The sequence below is a fragment of the Triticum urartu genome, chromosome 7A (assembly GCF_056163025.1).
Source record: "Triticum urartu cultivar PI428250 chromosome 7A, HENAU_Tu73, whole genome shotgun sequence".
Taxonomy (NCBI): domain Eukaryota; kingdom Viridiplantae; phylum Streptophyta; class Magnoliopsida; order Poales; family Poaceae; genus Triticum; species Triticum urartu.
Window position 1 is genome coordinate 204,469,172 of NC_141879.1, and position 22,837 is coordinate 204,492,008.

A 22,837-nucleotide genomic window follows, 5' to 3' on the forward strand; every position below is an offset into this window, starting at 1 on the left:
CAGTCGCTCCGAAGCTATGTGACTTTAGTTAGGAAAAAATTCATTCATTAGCCCGGGACTCTCGCACGCTGCAGCGGGGCTATACGAACGGTCACATCACGCAATAAAGGCATGTGCATGTTTTTATACAATTTGGACTTTTGCAAAAGCTAGTATCGTTGGTTGTAATGGGAGTATATATATACTACTCCCTCCGTCCGAAAAAACTTGTCATCAAAATAGACAAAAAGGGGTGTATCTAGAACTAAAATACATCTAGATACGTTCCATTTTATTCATTTTGATGACAAGTATTTTCGGACGGAGGGAGTACATATCATGCGTATAATACTGATACTACATCATTAATGCAAGGGTTCCTGAATATAAATCTTTTAAAAGATTCTACAATATGAACTGCATACGAAGCAAAATGAATAAATATACATTCTAAACTACGTCTATATACATCCATACATAGTTCATATTAAAATCTTTAAAAGAACTTATATTTAGAAATGAGGGAGTATATTAGTATATGTAGTATTTTATTTATTGTCATGCATGATATATACTCTAAAGTTATGATATGAAGTAACAACGTAGCATTTATTATGATACAGTATCATGATATGATACTCAACCTTTTCTTTTTTCATTTAATTTTATGACACCTCATCAAAATTGCCTATGGCATGCATGATACTAACTATAATACTTCCATTACAACTAGTCATATACGTATAGTTGGGGGGGTTTGTCGTCAAACTTATTTATGACAAACTTTACAAATATTGCATTTTTCTTAAAATGATGAAAGGGCATCCTTCCGCATCTATCCGCGAACGGGGGCAGTCCGTGGACACAAATGTGGGAGGCCGCTTCAACGTTGTTCACATACATTTCAACCCGCATTTGAACTAACTGCAAGAAACTCATGCAAACCGGCCGATATTCATTAAAGTTCTGATAGAACAAATCAACCATACATCTCAATTCTTGATTTGTGCCGGAATAGGAGGCTTCCCAGATCGATCTGAATGCTGACCGTCCGATCTGTGGGTCCAAGCTGACGCATCGTGATCCTGTCTGTTCGTTAGCTCCAGTTATGATTTGGTGTGGTGCTCCTCCCGTTCGCCCCTCTCGTTTACAGGTGGGACCAGAAGCACCAACATGGGTGCCTCTCCTCTCGCTGGGTGCATGTTTGGGTTTGGGTGGGTGCGGGCGGGCGCTTCACGCGTCGGGGGGGGGGGGAGACGCGGTGTCGTGCTCCTCCCGTTCGCCCCTCTCGTTTACAGGTGGGACCAGAAGCGCCAACGTGGGTGGCTCTCCTCTCTCTGGGTGCCTGTTTGGGTGTGGGTGGGTGCGGGCGCTTCACGCGTCGGGGGGAGGGAGCCGCGGGGGGGGGGGGGGGGGGGGGGCTCGTCGACGTGCTCGGCCGTCGTTCGTCGGCAGGTACGGGGTGTGCCCCGCCGGTCGAGTTGGCCGTTTGTGATTCGTTCGAGCGGTTCGGCACTGTTCGGCGGCGTGGGGCGTGGTGGGTGGGTCGTCTCCCTTATCCCGCGTCGTCGCCTGCCTCTTCTCCTCCTGTCCTCGTTTTGTTTCGTTTCGACTCGGTGCTCACTCCTCTCCGTGCTCCTACGATCTGGTCTGCGAGTTGTCGCTAGGGTTGGTCGCCGACGGGCTCCGATGGTGGCGCGCTGCTGTGATGCCGGTTAAGGTGGTTCTCCTCTCGGTTATCTCCTCTTTTCTCTGCTCGATCTATCGTGTGTGACCAGTTTTGGATCTAGGGTGTGTGTTGGTTGCAGATTCGCTGTTCTCCTCTTCGCTGGGCCTGGATCCGTTGCACCGTTCTTCGATCTGTGGGTAAATTTTGTTTTTGTCCCGACCCATGTGGTCTTCTTCAGCCAAGATGGGCTTTTGACGTTTCTGGCGGCTGCTATGTTCTTTGCAGTTGCTCCTGCTTGGTCAGCGAACCTGCTCGTCCTCGCGTGCGTGCTGGTCTTCGCGTCTTGCTCCAAGGATCTGCAGGTCCATTGCACTTTCCCTTTCTCTTTGTTGATAGGCCTTTTTGTGTCTTGTTTGACTCGTGTGCACATGTGTGCGTGTGCTGGTTGGCTCGTTGTGGTATGCCTGTCGGTCGGGTGTGTTCGTGTGCTGTTTTGCTTGTTGTGGTATGCCTGGCGTTAGGGTAGGTGTGCACGGTGACAGATCATGGTATTCTTGTGCTGTTGTGGCGAACCAGCGCATGTCCTTGTCTCTGAGTGGATTTTAGTTGTTCTTGCTTTTGTCTTGTTTGCCTGGTGATAGGTGACAGGTGTGTGTGTCTTTTACAGCTTTTTTGGATTTGCTACTCTGGATAGGTTCCTGGTGAATGGATGTTTGTTTTTACCACTCCATTAGGTGCTTGGCTTTGTCTGGGTTCATAGGATTTGTTTGTTGGTGGTTTTCTACCAACTTTTGTTTCCTTTCAAATTTTGTCAGGTACCTGCCCTTTTACTTATCAAGGGGTTGGGGGAAGATCTGCTTTAGATTTACTTATCTTTAGCTTTGCTGGGTCCCTTGGTTAGTTTCTCTGTATGGGATTTTTGTTTGTTTCATGTCCATGGATTTGGCCACGTCTAGCTAGATAACTAAAGAGTTTGTTGTTTTGTATGTGGGGTTGTGTTCAGGAAGCCATGGATGCATGTTGGCATTTGCCTTTTGGGTTTGTCTAGGCATAGGTTCATGCTGGCATGTGCCTTTTGGGTTTGTCTGCTGCAATGTGTCCCATGTGGATCAACCTGCTGTGTCTGGATTCGTCCAATGGCCTTCTGAAAAATGGAGAAGCATGTTGGGCAGTGTGGTCTGGCTGGGTTAATATGACTTGGTCCTGCCTTGTTTAAATTCATTTTTGTTTATGTTGAGCCTTACTGAGGGTTGTTTAGTTCATTGTTGTTTATGTTTAGCCCTGTTCATGATTGTATAGCTCATATCATTGATTTGGGGTTGGTATGGCTTGGTCCTGCCTTGCTTTTATGTCATTGTCGTTTGTGTTCGGCCTGTTGAAGGTTGTATGGCTCGTGTCACTGATTGAGAAGAGTGTTTGGTATGGGTTTGGTGGATTCTATTTCCATGTGTTTTTTAGGTTCACTTTCATATATGTTTGTTATGTTGCCTCTTTGATTTGCGTGTTGCCTTTGTTGATGGTTTTCCTGTCTTCTACTGTGAAGCCCGGATAATTAGGCTACAGTAATACCATGTTAATGTCGCCACGTCACCTCGGTTACTATTGCTAATCTCGTGTTAGTTAGAAACCGATTCTAATTCAAATCCAAAATCAAGCAAACAACAAAAGTTTTCAAATATTAAAACTAAATTGTTCGGGTCGTGACAAATAATACATAGGTAATTATTGTGGAGAAAACACATTTTTATAAAAGGTTTAAATGCACTTAAGTGATTAAAACAGTAGGTAAAACTATTAAAGAAATGCCTTTTGAATATTATAAAATGCTAAACTGTTTTGATCAGGGGTAAAACTTCTGTGAAAGTAGATGGAATTGTAACTCTATTTTAGGTATGAGTTTTACTTTTTATAAAACTATAAATTATTAAATAAATAAAAGAAAGCATAAAAGAAAAAGTAAAAATAAAACAAAACAATAACAGGAAAAGAAAACGGAGGACCTAACCTACTGGGCCATTGGGCCCACCTAACTAAAACAGGCGCAACCGCCCCTCCATAACCCCCTCAACCGTAATCCTAACTACCAGTCGCCCCACTCCTCCTCCCCACAATCCCCACGTCTCTCTCCCCTTCCCTGATCCAGATCGGGGGGGGTCGGGGAAACGAACCTTCCCATGGCGCCCCGACCCCGTCGACCATCCTCACCGCCTCGACGCCGCGCGGAACGCCTCCGCCACGGCCACCTCGTCGTCGACCACGTCGCCGCCTCGATGTCCTTTTCGCCGTCGCCTCATCCTCGTCGTCCACCCCACGCCCCGCTGCCTAAATCCCTATGGCCCCATGAGCTCACCCTCTCCTCTTCTTTCCTTCGCACGCGCGCCCCTTGTCCCTGCTCGCTCACCGCGGCCCGCATCCCCGCCGGCCCCCGCGCCTTCGCTCGCTGCTGAGGCCTCCGCCCCGGGCCGTGCCCTCCCCGCTCCGGCCAATCACCTCCCGCTGCTACAACCGCCGTCCAGAGCGCTCGCCCGCACCTCCCCACAGCTCGCAGTTCGCTACGCCGGCCGTGCTCAAGCGCTCGCGCGCGCCATCCCTTCCATGGTCGCGCCCCTCCTCCTCACCGCTCCCCATCACCCGCCACTGCCGCCTGCAACCGCTCGCCATGGGCGCGCTGGTGGTTCGCTCCGGCACGCGCTCTCCCCGATCCCCTGGTGCGCCGGGCCATGGCCGACCTCCCGGCCGTGCGCCCACGCGCCGGCCTTGCGCTCCCCTGGCCCGCCCACCTGCAGCTTCGCCGGCGGATGCCCACTGCCTCTGGTGCCTTGGCCCAGCCTCGCCCTACCCCGGTCGGCGCCCCTCTGGGTGCCGGGGTGCACGCAAACAGGCGCCCACGCCCACGCTCGCTAACAATTAATTAAACTAATTAAACATAATTAGATTAACCAAATAACTAATTAAACTAACTACTATTAGTTAACAATGTATGACAGTGGGACCCACATGTCAGTTTGACCAGGTCAACGGTCAACGTTGACTGCTGACGTCATGCTGACGTCAGCGTGCACCATTCTGGATAATGTTGGATTAAAATAATTAAATAAATGCTAAAATTAAATTAAAACTTTTAAAATTAATATAAAATAAACTGTAGCTCGGATGGAAAAACTTTGTACATGAAAGTTGCTCAGAATGACGAGACGAATCCGGATACGCAGCCCGTTCGTCCGCCACGCATACCTAGCATAACGAACACGCAACTTTCCCCCTCCGATTCATCTGTCCGAAAACGCGAAACATCGGGGATATTTTCCCGGATGTTTCCCCCCTTCACCGGTATCACCTCATACCACGTTAGGGCACCCCTAGCACCGTTACTTGACATGTCATGCATCGTCGCGCATATGTTTGCTTAATATTTATTGTTTCTTCCCCCTCTTCTCTCGCTAGACACCGAGACCGACGCCGCTGCTACCCAGTACGACTACGGTGTTGATGACCCCTCTCTCTTGCCAGAGCAACCAGGCAAGCCCCCCCCCTTGATCACCAGATATCGCATATTCTTCTCTACTGCTTGCATTAGAATAGTGTAGCATGTTACTGCTTTCCGTTAATCCTATTCTGATGCATAGCATGTCATTGTTGTTACAGTTGTTGATATCTTACCTGCAATCCTAAATGCTTAGTATAGGATGCTAGTTTATCATCAGTGGCCCTATATTCTTGTCAGTCTGCCATGCTATACTATCGGGCCGTGATCACGTCGGGTGTTGATCACGGGTATATACTATATACTTTATACATATTACATATCGTGACTAAAGTCGGGTCGACTCGTTGAGTACCCGCAAGTGATTCCGATGTTGGGGGCTGAAGGGGCAGGTGGTTCCACCCAGGTAGTGGTGAGCCTGGGTTCCCGACGGCCCCTGACTGTTACTTTGAGGCGGAGCGACAGGGCAGGCGGAGACCACCTAGGTGAGAGGTGGGCCTGGCCCTGGTCGGCGTTGACGGTTACTTCAAAATAACACGCTTAACGAGATCTGGGTATTTGATCTGAGTCTGGCTACTGGCCTATACGCACTAACCAACTACGCAGGAACAGTTATGGGCACTCGACATCGTGGTATCAGCCGAAGCCTTCGTGACGTCAGCGACTGAGCGGCGCGCGCCGGGTTGGACTGGAACGCCTGCTCTTGTATAAGGGAGGCTAGGTCTGCTCACCGGTCGCGTACGCAACGTGCAGGTGTGCAATGGGCGAAGGGCCCAGACCCCTGCGCCATAGGATTTAGGCCGGCGTGCTGACCTCTCTATTGTGCCTAGGTAGGGTTGCGACGTGTTGATCTTCTGAGGCCGGGCATGACCCAGGAAAGTGTGTCCGGAAAAAGGGGATCGAGTGTGTTGGGAAATGTGGTGCACCCCTGCAGGGAAGTTAATCTATTCAAATAGCCGTGATCTTCGGTAACAGGACGACTTGGAGTTGTACCTTGACCTTATGACAACTAGAACCGAATACTTAATAAAACACACGCTTCCAAGTGCCAGATACAACCGGTGATCGCTCTCTCACAGGGTGACGAGGGGAGGATCATTGGTTAGGATTATTCTATGCGATGTTACTTGGTGAACTTACCATCTACTCTCTTCTTCTGCTGCAAGATGGAGGTTACCAGAAGCGTAGTCTTCAATAGGACTAGCTACCCCCCTCTTATTTTGGCATTCTGCAGTTCAGTCCACATATGTTACCCCCTCTCCATTTGATACCAATGCATATCTATGTAGTGTAGTTCCTTGCTTGCGAGTACTTTGGATGAGTACTCATGGTTGCTTTGCTCCCCCTTTTCCCCCTTCCTATACCCGATTGTTGCGACTAGACGATGGAGCCCAGGAGCCAGACGCCACCGTCGACGATGACTCCTACTACACTGGAGGTGCCTACTACTACGTGCAGGCCGCTGACGACGGCCAGGAGTAGTTTAGGAGGATCCCAGGCAGGAGGCCCGTGCCTAATTCGATCTGTATCCCAGTTTGTGCTAGCCTTCTTAAGGCAAACTTGTTTACTTATGTCTGTACTCAGATATTGTTGCTTCCGCTGACTCGTCTATGATCGAGCTCTTGTATTCGAGCCTTCGAGGCCCCTGGCTTGTAATATGATGCTTGTATGACTTATTTTATTTGTAGAGTTGTGTTGTGATATCTTCCGGTGAGTCCCTGATCTTGATCGTACACGTTTGCGTGTATGATTAGTGTACGATCAAATTGGGGGCGTCACAAGTTGGTATCAGAGCCGACTTCCTGTAGGAATCCCTCTTCCACACTCTTTGGCCGAAGTCGAGTCTAGACATTGCAAAACTTTTACTAACATGGTTGTGTGTCTTACGGGCCCACGTCGCCATTGGGTGGTATTAGAATCTTTTACTCCTCGATCTTTACTCTGGGACTCTGAACTATCTTCTACTCGGGTTAAACGAATTTACTAACTCTGACATTAGGATCTCGTGATCACATTCTGTCGGGACCCTGATCCTAAGTCACACCGATCTAGCATGTAACACATCATATCACTTTGCGGCCTCACGCACGGTATCCCCACGGGTGCCACCTTACCTGGCCCGGGACCGTTTGCGCCTTTTGGCTCATGTATATGATAGTGTCGCTAGCATCCATATGATAGAGAACACGGGCCGACATGACTAGTCGTGAACCCAAAGTGGCACTAACTTACAAGGACATGCATACATGAATCAACCTCGAGCATGTCGGTCAACAGCGTATGAATCCGGGCTGTAGCAACTGGGCTAACAGGACTCCGGGAACCCGGGCTGTAGCAGGCTAACAGGACTCCGGATGTCTCCGCGTGACATTTCCCCGAAGGGACAGACACAGGAACGAAGTGAATCACATGCCGGCCAGTCTAAGTGTTTCAGAGCAGTAGTGCTAGGCTAGCAGGACTCCGGTAAATCGGGCTGTAGCGGACTACCAAGGCTTAGTGGAAGCACTAGACTACATTTCCCCATAAGAGAGGCTACCAGGGATAAAAAACTAGATTGTCGGATCCCACACATAACAATACATGTCACATGTACACATAACATGCAAGTATGTGATGTACAACATGGCATCACAACATAACTCAAACTCATATGGATAAAGGCCCAGAAGAGTCACAGAGCATTCAATTCAAACAGGGGTCTCATGACCCATCATTCAGAGCATACAAGCAACAAAAGCATTACATGTCTGAGTACATACAACTACAAAAGAAAAAGGCTGAGAAGCCTGACTATCTACAAGACCCTCCCAAGGGTACAAGATCGTAGCTGGGATACAAGTTACTCGTCGAAGTCACTAGTGTAACCAACTGCAAAACATAAATAAGCAAACGTGAGTACGAAGGTACTCAACAAGTCTTACATCAGAACTATCTACATATGCAACATTATCAACAAAGGGGGGGTGGAGTGTTAATAGGAGCAAGCCAGCTTTGACTCAGTGGCTAACCTATACTACGAGTATCAGAAACTTCTTTGAGGTGAGAAGACGCACACGAGTCCACATATTCACCATATCAAAACTCCACTATGGATCCGCTCCCGTCTCCCTACGAGAAGGCCATCTATAGCACTCACGCTTATCTTGCATATTTTAGAGTATCCACTTCAAGTTGTCTATGTACTACATAATTCCTCCAAGTTTCCATATCCGAGGAAAACGGCTATTCGAATAGATAATGTTAACCCTGCAGGGGTGTACTTCTTCACACATGCTCTCGCCACTTATCGCCCTGTACATGTCATGTACCTCGGCAACCTTCAAGCGGAAGCCGGGCGAGGGTGTCGGCCACGACCTGACTAACCACACAAGTCTCTCATCCAGGTTTATCGCCTATTCGAGTTCCATCCACAAGGAGTTCCGGCCAAAGTCTCCAGTACGGCCCCAAATGATGTGTGCAGGGTTCCCAAGCCCACCATCCGGGTGCCACTTGGTACACCGTGCCACGGTGCCTAGTCTGTCCCAAGACCGTCCCGTCGGACACCACCTGGTAGACAACTAGCACTACCTATAAACGCCAGAAACTAGTTGCAACTCCTGGACAGAGATTAAGTAGATTAATAAGCCGAGAGGGGCCGGATAACCGGAACCCAATGTGTGGTAGTAACTGGACTTGGATAACATACACAGAACTCAGTGCTTAGGGACGGTTCCAATGAGACAACCCACCATGTACTCCTACATGGCCTCTCATCGCTACCTTTACCAAAACGTGTTCACACACTTAGCCTTTATCGGTAGGACATGTTCATCACTCTGATTCATTCCCGATGAATCAGACCTGACACAACTCTAAGCATAGCTGGCATAAAGAAAACAAGCATGGATGAGTAGGCACATCAAGGCTCAAGCAACTGCTACTCATGCTAGTGGGTTTCAACTATTTACTATGGCAATGACAGGTCATGCAGAGGAATGGGTTCAACTACCGCAGCAGAAAAGTAGCAGTTGAATTGTTGTTGTCCTAATGCAGTATAAGGAGCAGGAGCGAGAGAGTGGGATTTATCGAAATGCTCAAGGGGGTTGCTTGCCTAATAGATCAACGAAGGGGCACTGCTCCTCTGACAGGTATCGGGAACACCTTCCGGAGTGGAACCTATCGAGAAGAAACGGTGCCGGCAATCAATACACAAACAAATGCAACAATATGATGCATGAACATGACATATGCAAATGCTAGTGTTTGGGCTAGTGCAAGATGCTACCAAGTTGGTTGAAGCCCATTTGAATCAAAGATTCAAATGCAATTCAAAATGAAGCATTTAAAATGCCCATATTATGTTTTCACTTATACATCATGTATAAGTTGGTTTTTCATGCATGGAACTGGCATAAATGGATTCCTTGCATTTTTCTCATAATTTTTCATATATAAATTATTTCATTCTGAGCTACGGTTGAATTTCTATGAATTTTAGAAGTTTATATCATTTTTTGGATTTTCCTAATTTATTTTAATACCAGAAAATGAATAACTGCGTCAGCATGACAGTGGTATGACGTCAGCAAGTCAAACGGGGCTGACCAGGTCAAACCTGACCAGTGGGTCCCACTGGTCAGTGACCCAGTCAACTAACTAACTTAGTTAGTCCTAACTAACTGGGCAGGGCCCACTAGTCAGTGACTGAAATAACTAACCTAACTAGTTAATTAGTGCTAACTGGAGTAATTAGTCAGGCGGGGCCCGCAAGTCAGTGATAGAGAGAGGGGGAGGTCAAACTGGGCAGTGGGGTCAACCCACGCCGGTCAACGGGTCAGCGATTGCCGGTGTTTAGCCGCCGGCGAGTCCAGACGCGGCGGTCCGCTGCGGAAATCACCTACAGAGCACCGTTTGACGCGCGGAGCATAGCTACGGGATGCGGACGCTCGTCCACATCCAACCATGGTGGTGGCGCGGTCGGGGAGTGGCCGGAATGGCGCCGGCGACGACGAGTGCGGCAGCCAGAGTTCGGCCAGGTGCGCGCGGGGTGTTGCGGGGCACAACAGGAGCTGCGAGCGGGTCCGCTCGACTCGCCAGAGTGCACTGAGTGCAATGGCGAGCTCGGTTGCGAGCTGCGGTGGCCCTGGCCACGGCGACGACATGGCCGGCAGCTGGCGCTCGCGGGTTTGATGGTTAGCAGGGCTACAACACAAAAAGAGCGTGGGGAAGGAGGGGAAACAGAGGAGAGCTCACAGCGGTCACGGAAGCAGCACAGCGGGCTCGGGGGAGACCTGGTGACGGTGAATCGACGATGGTGGATGGCGGAGCCCGAGGTGGAAGACGATGGCGATGGCGGCGTTCCAGGGCGTCTGGCGCCGCGCGTCTCGACGAGGAGGCGTAGCCCACAGCGGCGGAGCGCATGGACACGATGGAGGGGCAAGGGGACGGCGGGGAGCGCGTCGGCGGTGAGCTGCGGCGACGGCAGCGCTTCGGCTGTCGCGGGAGAGGGTGACAGAGGAGAGGATGAGGGCGAGGGAGAGTGAGAGAGGCCTGGGGGGTGCGTGGCGACGCTGCAGGGGGTCGCGGAGAAAGCAGGGAGGCAGGAGGTGGTCGGGCGCGTGGCCGCGTGCGGCGAGCGCGTGCTCGGCATCCTCCTGGCGCGGTGGAGACGACGACTGGCAGGGCCAGCTGGGCCGCACAGGAAGTGGCCCAGGTAAGTTTTCCCATTTTTTGTTTTCTTTTCTATTTTCTGACATTTGCTTTTGTCTTAAAATAAATACTAGCACAATTCTAAAAATGTTGAGATTCCTTGTGACCACTAGTTATAATATACCAGAGGCCCTCACCAATTTCCAACATTTTTGGAGCCTTTAAAATATTTATATTATTTAAACAACTCCAATTCAAATACATATGGGTTCATTCAAAAATCCAAAATGTTTAGCAAAAATGTGCATCACCTCTGGTTGTTGTTTCCAACATTTTCCAAAGACCATGAACATTTTTGAAGAGCATTTTGGGTTCATTGAAATTCCATTTATAATTTGAATCTATTTGAATTTGCTTTGGTGCTAGGGTTTGAAACATTCCCCATTTCAATTTCATTTGAAACTTAAACATGATGCACAAAGCAAGCCTAGATCATACCAGAACTAGAGATGTGACGCATTCACCCGGAGAGCCCCTTTTATAGATGATCGCCTACTGCACCAGAAGATTCCAAAGTTACTCTATGATGTCCTCTTGAGACTTTGTGCCCGTCGCTTTTGAAATTCCCCACCATCGATATATCCCCATGGATAAATACATACACCTGTGGTTCTTACTTTTATTCCCAGTTGATCTTGTTATTACAAGATACCCCGAAAATTCTCTATTGTTCTGAGAATACTTCGTGCCACTGCCTTGCAGTTCTTTGCCACCTGAATACCTCTACGGACAATTTCTCGCACTTACTGAGTATCCGCTCATCCCAGTTGATTCTTGTATTTCACATAAGTCTTCGAAATACCATTCGATCTTCCGAAAGTCCTCAGCAGCCTATTGCTCTTGAAATTCTTACTTGCTTGCATTATGGTTAATCCCATAAGTATGGTAATGTTATTGGCATCATTTATCATTATCATTTTGAGTCCCTTGATTCGATATGACGCGAATGCTCGCAATCCTCAATCAGCTCCTAGAATTCCTCCTTCTGGCTCAGACGTCATTTTAAACATGAGCCGGATTTCGACCAATCAAATTATCGTCGATTGTACCCCTAAGTCTATTCAGCTTAACCATCCTTAATCAGAGCGTTTGCTTCTGATCCCTTGAATCGGAAATCATAATACCTTTACATTTGAGCTTTGAATTAGTTAGTTGTTTCTATAAACCAATGCCTTTGCATTGTTTCTTCCTCTGGTTGTGTGCCGATGCTCACATCAGCTCCGTTATGGACTATCAGATCCTTTGTTGGATTGTATCCGACACTGTCCTTCTTATTCGATAACCTTGTGAGCATGTCCTTGGATACATAATGCCTTTGGTAAATTGTATCCTCTTCTTTCTAAACCATGCTCTACTTTCAAGCTTGTATTAATTACTCTGAAGTTTGTGGTATATGTTCCTAAGATGCCCCGATGGGTTGAACCTATGCCTTCCTTAATCTGTGTGAACCCGAAAGATTTCACGGGTCATACTTATCTGGTATTGCACCAGGTAAAACTTTAAACAACTAATCTCATTTTTGAAAAGTGAGAGGTGAATGGAAGGATATACATTGAAGAAGTGGGAGTCGACCTTGAACTTGTGTTCATGACCATGGACACGATGTAGATCCTATCATAGAAGCTTCTTGTAATAATAACTATTTCCTTGATATGATATCATCTGGTATCTACGTATTGATCCTTTGCAATCGTGGTCCCGACCACATTTTCTTCTTGATTCCATTTCTCAAACAAGTTAAAGCACTTGTCTTCTGTTGAATGATACATCTTCGCAACCTCTATTTTGATCTTCCTCGAGTATTAACCTTTGGTATCTCGAGAACTGTGTTGCTTCCTGCGAGTCTTCATCTAGTATTGCTTCTCACCGACCTCAGATTTCCCCCAGGTTCTGGGTTATCGTCAACAGAGAACACCGATTAGTGAATCGAATCAACACTTTGATTCAGTACCCCTAGTACTTTGTTGTTGAGAAGTTCAATACTCCATCACGTCATTTCCAGCCTGATTGGCTACATCATTATCGTGGTAATTTTAACTGTGCTACTTGGTGATTATTCCTGAAGCATAACTTTCGATGGTGAGCTAAGCTTACGTTGATTTTCCTTGTCCTATTGTTTCGCCTTGAACATCAAGCTTGATTTTGAGTTTGTGTCTTACCCGTGGTTCCAATACCTTGTGCTTCATCATTCCTTTGACTTGATGTCATCATCGATCAATTACATCTTCATGAAATCTCTCAACAAATGTGTCGTGATCCTCATCAGTATTCTGAGATCTTCTAGGATATCAATTGAATTCATGATTAGAAATACCATCCTTGCCCTCGATGAATTTTACTATCATCGACCACTTTATTGCTTTCCCACCAACACAAGCTTGTTCGTGTTTGGTGTTATACCTTGAGTTCCTTGCTATCCAGCAATTGTTCTTCTTTATCTTGGAACATTACCATCTCTTATGTCATCAATGTTGTGAGAATTACACCACCTCTTAAGAATTCGTGATACAGTGATGCTTCTCGCCATCACCATTCTTTTCTTGGTCCCCGTGTTGAGTGAACTCTGTTGTGCAAATTTAATATCTCTAGCAACCCTATTGCTTCAGAGTTATTGGACAATAATTCCAATTTGGTGTGTTGGTTGCTCAATCGCCATTCCGACGTTGGGCGTGCAACCTAGCCCATATTTCGGGTGCACCTTTCAACCCATGTTTAATGTGTATGTTTTCCTCCAGCATACATCATTAAGTCATTTGATCTGGCTAATGTTATCTCCTTGTTCACATAGTTGTGGAAATCCATCCTTTTTGGGAATGTTAATGGATTGTCGCTGAGTCAATCAGTCACCTCTTCACCTCTCCTTGATTTAATGATGAACTCTTGTTTCGGAACTCGCTTCCATGGTTTAATTCCCGAGAATCTTACAATGTCACCTCAACAATTTGTGTTTCACCTTTCTTCTCAGGCATCCTGAATCTAAGGTATCTTGACACCAACCAGATCCGAATCTCGGTCAGATATGATGGTTGGAACATATTTTCAAGAGTTATAATATTGGTCCCTATATGCCCCGGTAAGGTGATGTCATGCCTAGCACACTTGACCAGAGGACCTAGTGTTATAGTTTCCTTTTTAACAAGGTTAATCATTTTTCCATGAGGAAATTGAATGCCTTGTTTAATAAGTGTATCCTGATGGATCCTTTGTGTATCCAAAGTCCGATCTTTGCTTGAAGACCATGTCAATGCTATCCCGAAGCATGTTTGTGGTACTCCGATTTTCAATAAGAGCATTTGAAGCACAATGCTAAATTCTCTTTATCAATTATCCAAACACTGTTGTATGGGTAATGTCATGAAATTTCTCTCCCCTTACCTAAAGGGTTTTCTGCTTTCTATCATGTCATGGATATCATGCTCTGCTTGTCCTTGGAAAAGATATACCCCTGGAATATGTGTTTAAACACATTTCCCTTTCCATTGTTCTGTTTAATCTGATAATCGTATTTTCCTTTCCATTGTTTTGTTTAACCTTCTTGAGGTTTATATGATCTAAGCAGTAATAAGTCATTGCTTTTGTAAGCACCTCGGTGTACAACTCTGTCAGTAAGAACCTGTTACTATGGTTGATGACATTCCAGTAACCACCGATGGACGAGAACTTTGCCTATTGGCCCGCCTCGTTCTACTAGCAGGAAAATGGTTCTCTTCATCCCTCGCCCTTGGTATCGACGTTGTTGCTGACGTAACTAACAAACTATCCTATGACATGCCTTATTATCGTGACTGTGCAAAATATCACCGCCCTTTCTACTTTTAACCCACATGGTGGGTCCATAACCCACAGTTCCATAGGATCGAAACCTGACTCTCCTGTACACCCCCTGTTTCCATAATTATTCCTCGCACGTGGCCTCGTATGTAATTCACGAGCCACCTTCCTAGTGACCTATTCTGGTACCAGACGCAATACTTATTCTTGTTGCTTTGAACCCATTTTCACACTCCGTTTCACGCAACGAACGATTGCATGCCCGCTCGAAACTTCTCATGCTACCTTCATACTTTGCTCTCGATATTTTTATTAATTTTCAATTTGAGAGTTACTTTCCTCCACCTTCCCCGATGTTATCTACCAGATAGACAACCTTACAAAGGTTCGTTCTCCCGGAATGCCCAACCTTTATTCTTTTGTAAGTATGATGGAGTTCCCGAAGAAAGGATGCCGAATTCATCATGATGACCTGAAGCAGAGAAATGAAGACATCAACGTAATGGATCGACCTCTTCGAGAAGAGCAACTAAGACCGAGAAGAATCGTTAAAATTTCGTAACCTGTTCTTCCCCTTACTCCCCTCTTAAATCTCGGGACGAGATTTCTTGTAGTGGAGGAGAATTGTGACGCCCGGATAATTAGGCTACAGTAATCCCATGTTAATGTCGCCACATCACCTCGGTTACTATTGCTAATCTCGCGTTAGTTAGAAACCGATTCTAATTCAAATCCAAAATCAAGCAAACAACAAAAGTTTTCAAATATTAAAACTAAATTGTTCGGGTTGTGACAAATAATGCATAGGTAATTATTGTGGAGAAACCACATTTTTATAAAAGGTTTAAATGCACTTAAGTGATTAAAACAGTAGGTAAAACTATTAAATAAATGTCTTTTGAATATTATAAAATGCTAAACTATTTTGATCAGGGGTAAAACTTCTATGAAAGTAGATGGAATTGTAACTCTATTTTAGGTATGGGTTTTACTTTTTGTAAAACTATAAATTATTAAATAAATAAAAGAAAGCAGAAAAGAAAAGGTAAAAATAAAACAAAACAATAACAGGAAAAGAAAACGGAGGACCTAACCTACTGGGCCATTTGGCCCACCTAACTAAAATAGGCCCAGCCGCCCCTCCATAACCCCCTCAACCGTAACCCTAACTACTTGTGACGCCCCGAGACCGTTGCTCTAGAAGACTTCCATATGTTCCGGGTTTCGCCGTGTGTTTCTTTTGTGCCTGCCCTTTTATTTTTGCATTGCATCATGTCATCATGCCATCATCTCATAATTCTTTTGCAACTCTACTAAATAAATGGCATGGATCTTTGATCCATTTAAACTGAGGAAATTCGCATGGTGATTCTCTTTACAACATATCCTCTCGATATTTAGAGAGCTATAGTAAATATTCCAATTATTTGGATTTACCACATACACACTTGCAATTTAAAACTCTCAAGTCTTTTCTGCTTCGAGTTGCTCCTCAAACCTTGCCATATATTCTTTCTTCACTTTCCGGAGTTCCACCAAAAACCTCAACATTTTTGGACACTTCTATAACCAAGTCCTAGTTCAAACCCATTTGAATTAAATTCAAATGAGTTTGAATTTGTATCTTTCTATCTTGTCGTTTCTATTTTTCTTGGGTCAAACTCATTTTTGTGAGTCCGGGAATTTATCCGCGAGTCCAACTTCGTTCCCTAACCCCCTCTTTTTTTTCTTCTCTTGTTTTCTGTTAAAGAAAATAAGATGGAGAGGGGAGAGCTAGCCCAACTGGGCCTCTCTGACCCGACCCAGGCTGGCCTCCTCTAAGGTCTCCCGCAACCTCCTAGGCCCAGCCTCCAGTGGCCCAAGGCCCAGCGCAGTGCCAGTAACCCTAGTTGATCCCCACGCGCACTCCTTTCTCCTCGAACTCCTCCTCGTTTCCCTTCCGCCGCCACCTCCCACGCTCGCGCTCGCAGCGGCAGGAGCCCGATCCCCTCGCTCTTCCTCCCCTCATCTCCCTCTCCTCTCGTCTGCCTCGAGCCAGGGGAGGAGCCCCAGCGCCCAATACCCTCCAAGCCGCCAGAGACAACCGAGCCTCCCTGCCGTGCCCCTGCATCGAGCAGCCAGAGCTGCGTCGCCGGATCCCGTCCGATGCTGCCATGGATCCCGCAGAACCAGGCCGCGGCCCCGCACCATCTTGTGGACCGCGCCTGCGCCACCGCTTCTCTTCCTCGCCCGGAGCTCCAAGTACGCCAGCCACCGTTGCCGCTGCCGACCTCCGCCAAGCACCATCCCGCTCCTCTGCCTCCCTGCTTCATCCGCCGCGACATCCGGGTGTCGTGCCACCATGCTGCAGCACCACTGGCCTCGACCTCCCCGTCTTCTCAGCCTCCTCCACGTCCCCTGGCTGCCCCTCGGCACCCCGGCACCCCAAGTCCGTCGCCACCTCGCTGGAGAACGTCGTCCTCGCCAGGATCCTCATCGTCAGCCCCAAGCCCCGCCGCTGCTGCCTCCACTTCGCCCGACTCGCGCCCCTGCTTCGCCTCCAACAGCAGCAGCAGCAGCTTGCCAGTTTGTCCCCGTGGACTCAAATTCAGTCAAACGCCAAGTCGGACGACTAACGAACAGGGAGCAACGCCAAGTTCGATCGTTGTAGATGCCGTCAATGCACCCCCTGTTTTTCGTCAAACACCGCATCGAGGGCGTTACAAGTTGGTATCAAAGCCTTCCCCGACTTAGGAGCCCCCTGCTTGATCAAATCGCTGGCGTTGTTGAGTCTAGAAAAATGTTTTGAGTCATTTAGGATTATATATATCGGAGAGTAGGATTCTTTTTACTCCTCAGTCCCTTCGTCGCTCTGGTGAGGTATCCTGACGTAGAGTTTTGACTCTTCTCTTCTCAAATTTCACTAAAAAAAATTTAGGATCACGCGGGTATCTTGGAATCATTTCGATGGTTTTGTGACGAGAACATTGTTCTTGGTGCCTCCTGACATTTAGGGGTTGTGGCAGTGTCCCGGGGAGTTGAGCTCCAAGGTGTTGTCGTCACAATTTTATCGTTGCAGTTCTAGAATACCTGAGTTTCGCCGACATCGAAAATCTCTTTTATGCAGTTGTTGGTGAGATAACCTCGACGCCACCCAGTACTGGGGCGGGAGTTCGGGGGTATTGCCATAACTCGTACAATGGATGCTTTTCGAAGGTTGAGGTAAACGATTTCCGAAGGTTTCTTGGTTATGTGTTGAAGGATGGATACAGCTGGATGTAGGATTTGCTAGTTTTGGGTGATATATTATGCTTCCCCTGTATCCCCAACACCTGATTGCATAACCGGGAGAGTTTCGGGAGTTTATAAGTGGGAATTCATGTAGCTCTTAGGATATCGTCCCAATAGATGTATGATATGAAATTGGAGTTCGACGTCTAGTGGTTCACCTATCCACGGTTGGTTTTACAGTGGTCTTGTTGTATCTTAAAGAGTCCTTGGCTATGCTGACTCGGGGATGCTTCGTAAGTCATGTGCACTGCCTTATACATGATGGTGCTGTACGATCGAGCCTGTGTAGGCCCCACCACGAAAACTTCGGACGAAATCTCTATCATATGTTTGTTCCGGCTTATTCTGCAAGCCAATCCTTGTTTTGTTTTCAGTTGTGGTATTCGAGTTGCTTCGAAGTCAAATGTTGATTCCATACCTTTCCTAAACGGTGTTCTCATATTTCTATGTTGAATACTAATCCCTCTTGATCATCGAGGTTGTCATGTTAATTCTTTTTCAACCGGCGTGTTTCTCTTTAGGCGGATCCGATCATTTCAATATCAACAAGATCAATTATCAGTTCTTCTCAACGCTGTTTGTTTCATCCATCTCCAAGTTGCCTTTGTTTTCCCACCCTCCCACCCTTTTTCTTCAAGGACTCGGATTCCTTAATCAAGTATCCTTTTATTCATGTGAAGTCTCTTCATTCTTTTCCGTCAATATTTTTACCCAGTGGTTCTCATGAAGATGTTCTACTTGTTCAGCATCCCTCATTTCTTTTTCTTCTCCGGTGGTTTCAATTCAAGCGTTATTGATCATATCTTTTTCCTCGTGGCGAATACCTTCTCATGCTGGTGCTCCTCATATTCATTCATTTCTTGCTATTTAATTGTTACGGAGTGCTCAAGGTATCTCGAAGATTCATGTTTCCACTCTACATTCGTTCAAACTCTTTCGAGGATGTTATCTCATTCAAGTCTTTTAATTCAACCGGTGCAATCTCTCTCTTTAAATCGTTCAACGGTGTATCTTTTGAGTGGGCCCTAACCCACATGTCTTTTCCAGGATCTTACCAGACTCTTCTTATTTTACCAGAGCTTTTCTCAAATCTCTCAAAGGGTGACATAAGAATGAATTTTCATCAGTCAGATGTGTTTCTCAAAGATCTCTCAATTTATTTTCATCGTTGGCTCAACCTCTTCGCTTTTGATTCTTCCGGAGTGTCTAAACAATTCTTGGTGGTGTTTCTCATTGTCATTCTCAACACTTGAAGACCGAAGAAGAGTTTTACCTCCATATCTTATCCGTTCTCTCAGAGATTCGTGGTTCTAGTTCGAGGCCATCCTCTCATCATTGTACTCGATTGCAAGAATTCTTTTCACCCATCTGGAGCAATTCAAGAGTCTTTTCAGTTTGATTCTCTGGAGCCCATGATCTCAAAATTATTCATTCTCAGCTTTCAGTTATCATTCTCCTAATCTTACCGGTGCGTCATTCGAGTTTTCTCTTATCAGCTCGTGATCTATTCGTACTCATGTATCCAAATTCCCTCAAGTATCCTCATTCATTCTCTAATTCTTTCCGATGTTTCTTTATCTTGTCTTCGTGCATTTTCAATTCTTACGGTGGTTCTTCCAAGATTTTTCTCCCTTCATTTATCATATCAATGCATTCGTGCTTTCCAAATCCTACCGGTGGTTCGTTGAAGACCTTCCCAAGTTTGCGCCATATCTATCTTAATCCTTCTACGAGATTAAGTTGTATGCAATCCGTTTCTTGTCATCAATTTAAATGGATGAAGGATAAGCATAATGTAATTCTTATTCTTGTTTCATCGAGTAAAATCAATTTCTACTTTCCGGAGTGGTTCATCATATCACATTCTCGGTTCGAGATGCTTTATCTTTTCTTCCGGAGTTCCAAGTTTCCACTTTATCTCGTCGCAAAGTTTCATCCAATCATTGCAAGGCTTCACCATGTGTTGTCAACTTTTCTTTCTTTTTATCATCATCTTGTTACCGGAGCTCTTCATGGAGGCTATACATGATGGTTCAACAAGGATTTAATTCCTTCTCGAAGTGTTCTTTGAGATCCTTTTCAGAGGAGCTCAAGCATTCTTCATCTTGCAATCCGGAGTCCAATTCTTTATACCGTATCATTTGAGGTGGTGTTATGTCATTCTTGATGATTTCCCTATGTGGTTCATGATTTACATGTTGTCAAGAATGAGATATTTTAAATCCATCAACCTCTTCGTTGGAGTTATCTTGGGTTATATTTCACCTAAAGCTTCTCCTAAGGATTGTCGCTATTTATGGTGCTCATATATGATCCAAGTTCTTCATTTATCCTACCGGTGAAATAAGCTTCTCATCTCCTTGTTGACATCAATCCAATCTTTCGTTTCCGTTAGTGGCAGAATTTCACCTCTTGATTTTGAGATGTTTTCCATAAGCCCACAAGCAGCCTTTTGCTTTCGTTGCTGATTTTCGAACAACTCCATTCAATACTTCTTTCTAAGGATGCTTTTCAAATTCTTTTGTGGTAGAAGATGTCATTTTCTTCTCAACTTTTTCCTTTCCAACGATCCAACTTCTATTCTTTTGTTCCAGAGGCATTGTCATGTTGCTCTCTTCAACCCATCATCTTGTTTTGTCAAGATCATGTTTTTTTCCTTTGCTTATCCTTTTATCCGGAGTGTTTTGTCCTCTGTTAAAGTGCTTCTCGCCGTATCAAGTCTTGCATCTCTTTGCAACCGGAGTGCTGTCCGAATTTGTTCTTCTTCGTTCCTCTTTCCTAACGGAGTGTTCTCAACCTTGTTCATCTTCATTGTATTCTTGTCTCGAAATGGCTTAACCTTTTCAAGGTTCTTTGGTTTCACTCGTTTGTCAAAGAAGCAACTTAGTTTTACCTGTGGGGACCCGGTATCCGGGAGCACCCCACCGTTCATCGCATGACACGCTCCCGTCACTTTCTTTTGCACCGACGTCTCAATGAGTTGTTGGAACCGGAACGTTGCCATGGCACCGTTTCGTTATCGTCGCCGTGGCACCGTTTCGTTATCGTCGCCGTGGCACCCCTTCCATTTCCTCCATGAGGACAAATCCTTCATATAATGCTCTTGTCAACATTTTCATAAATATTGCATAAGACTTGAACATGTCATCCACATCATGTTAACAACTTTAAGATGTTCAAAATTGGTGTTTGCATTAAATTGCTAATGCACATGAGGATTTACCGGAATTGTTGTTTGTTATTTCCGGCCTCATTTAACCTTGCCTAAATGTTTAGTTTACTTATGCTTCACCCCACTTGCCATGTTAATCAACATTTAATATTGTTGGGTACATAAACGAGATCGAGCTAAATAACTTGTCGTGGTGTTTCATCAATATGCAACGGAGTTGCATATTGAGCTCCACTTAACTTGTAGTGTTGTTTGTGCACTTTGCCATGCCATGCTTCATTAAACCGGACATGCATCATACTTGGTTGTGCATCATGCCATGTTATGCTTGGTTGTTTACTATGTTGTTTGCTTCTTTCCGGTGTTGCTTCTTCGGGCTAGTTCCGATAACGTCGTGTTGTGAGGATTCGTTCGACTACGTCCGTTTGTCTTCTTCATGGACTCGTTCTTCTTCCTTGCGGGATCTCAGGCAAGATGACCATACCCTCGAAATCACTTCTATCTTTGCTTGCTAGTTGCTCGCTCTTTTGCTATGCCTATGTTGCGATACCTACCACTTGCTTATCATGCCTCCCATATTGTTAAACCAAGCCTCTAACCCACCTTGTCCTAGCAAACCGTTGTTTGGCTATGTTACCGCTTTGCTCAGCCCCTCTTATAGTGTTGTTAGTTGCAGGTGAAGATTGGAGTTTGTTCCATGTTGGAACATGGATTTTGTTGGGATATCACATTATCTCTCATTTAATTAATGCATCTATATACTTGGTAAAGGGTGGAAGTCTCGGCCTTATGCCTGGTGTTTTGTTCCACTCTTGCCGCCCTAGTTTCCGTCATACCGGTGTTATGTTGCTTGATTTTGCGTTCCTTACACAGTTGGGTTATAATGGGAACCCCTTGATAGTTCGCCTTGAATAAAACTCCTCCAGCAAGGCCCAACCTTGGTTTTACCACTCGCCACCTAGCCTCTTTTTCCCTTAGGTTGGCCAGCCCAAGGGTCCTCTTTATTAAACCCCCGGGCCAGTGCTTCTCTAAGTGTTGGTCCAACCCAGAGCACCGTGTGGGGCCGTCCCTTGGCAACTTGGGTTACGTTGGCTCCCGTACGCTTAGCTTATCCGGTGTGCCCTGAGAACGAGATATGTGCAGCTCCTATCGGGATTTGTCGGCACAGCGGGTGGTCTTGCTGGTCTTGTTTTACCATTGTCGAAATGTCTTGTAACCGGGATTCCGAGTCTGATCGGGTTTTCCTGGGAGAAGGAATATCCTTCGTTGACCGTGAGAGCTTGTGATGGGCTAAGTTGGGACACCCCTGCAGGAATTTGAACTTTCGAAAGCTGTGCCCGCGGTTATGGGCAGATGGGAATTTGTTAATGTCTGGTTGTAGAAAACCTGAAACTTAACTTAATTAAAATGCATCAACCGCGTGTGTTACCGTGATGGTCTCTTTCCGGCGGAGTTCGGGAAGTGAACGCGGTGTTGGAGTTATGCTTGACGTAGGTTGTTCTAGGATCACTTCTTGATCATAGATTCTCAACCGTGCTTTTGTCTTCTCTTCTCGCTCTCATTTGCGTATGTTAGCCACCAAATATGCTAGTCGCTTGTTGCAGCTCCACCTCATACCTTTTACCCTTCCTATAAGCTTAAATTGTCTTGATCGCGAGGGTGTGAGATTGCTGAGTCCCCGTGACTCACAGATACTTCCAAAACCAGCTTGCAGGTGCCGATGAAATCATGCAGGTGACGCAACCAAGCTCAAGGAGGAGCTCGATGAAGATCGTGTTCGTTATGTCGTTTCCATTTCCAGTTG

At 46.0% G+C, this 22,837-nt stretch overlaps 1 protein-coding gene across 1 annotated transcript in view; it reads left to right on the plus strand.

Annotated features, from left to right (window-relative positions):
• Positions 1 to 1,152: 1,152 nt before the first annotated feature.
• LOC147959023 (uncharacterized) overlaps positions 1,153 to 22,837 on the plus strand; it is a 28,263-nt gene continuing 6,578 nt past the window's right edge. Inside the window, exons 1-4 of the mRNA XM_087532419.1 lie at positions 1,153 to 1,156; positions 1,485 to 1,691; positions 1,781 to 1,845; positions 1,934 to 2,010. Of these exons, the coding sequence (XP_087388545.1) occupies positions 1,153 to 1,156; positions 1,485 to 1,691; positions 1,781 to 1,845; positions 1,934 to 2,010 (353 nt within the window). The remainder of the gene's footprint in view (positions 1,157 to 1,484; positions 1,692 to 1,780; positions 1,846 to 1,933; positions 2,011 to 22,837) is intronic.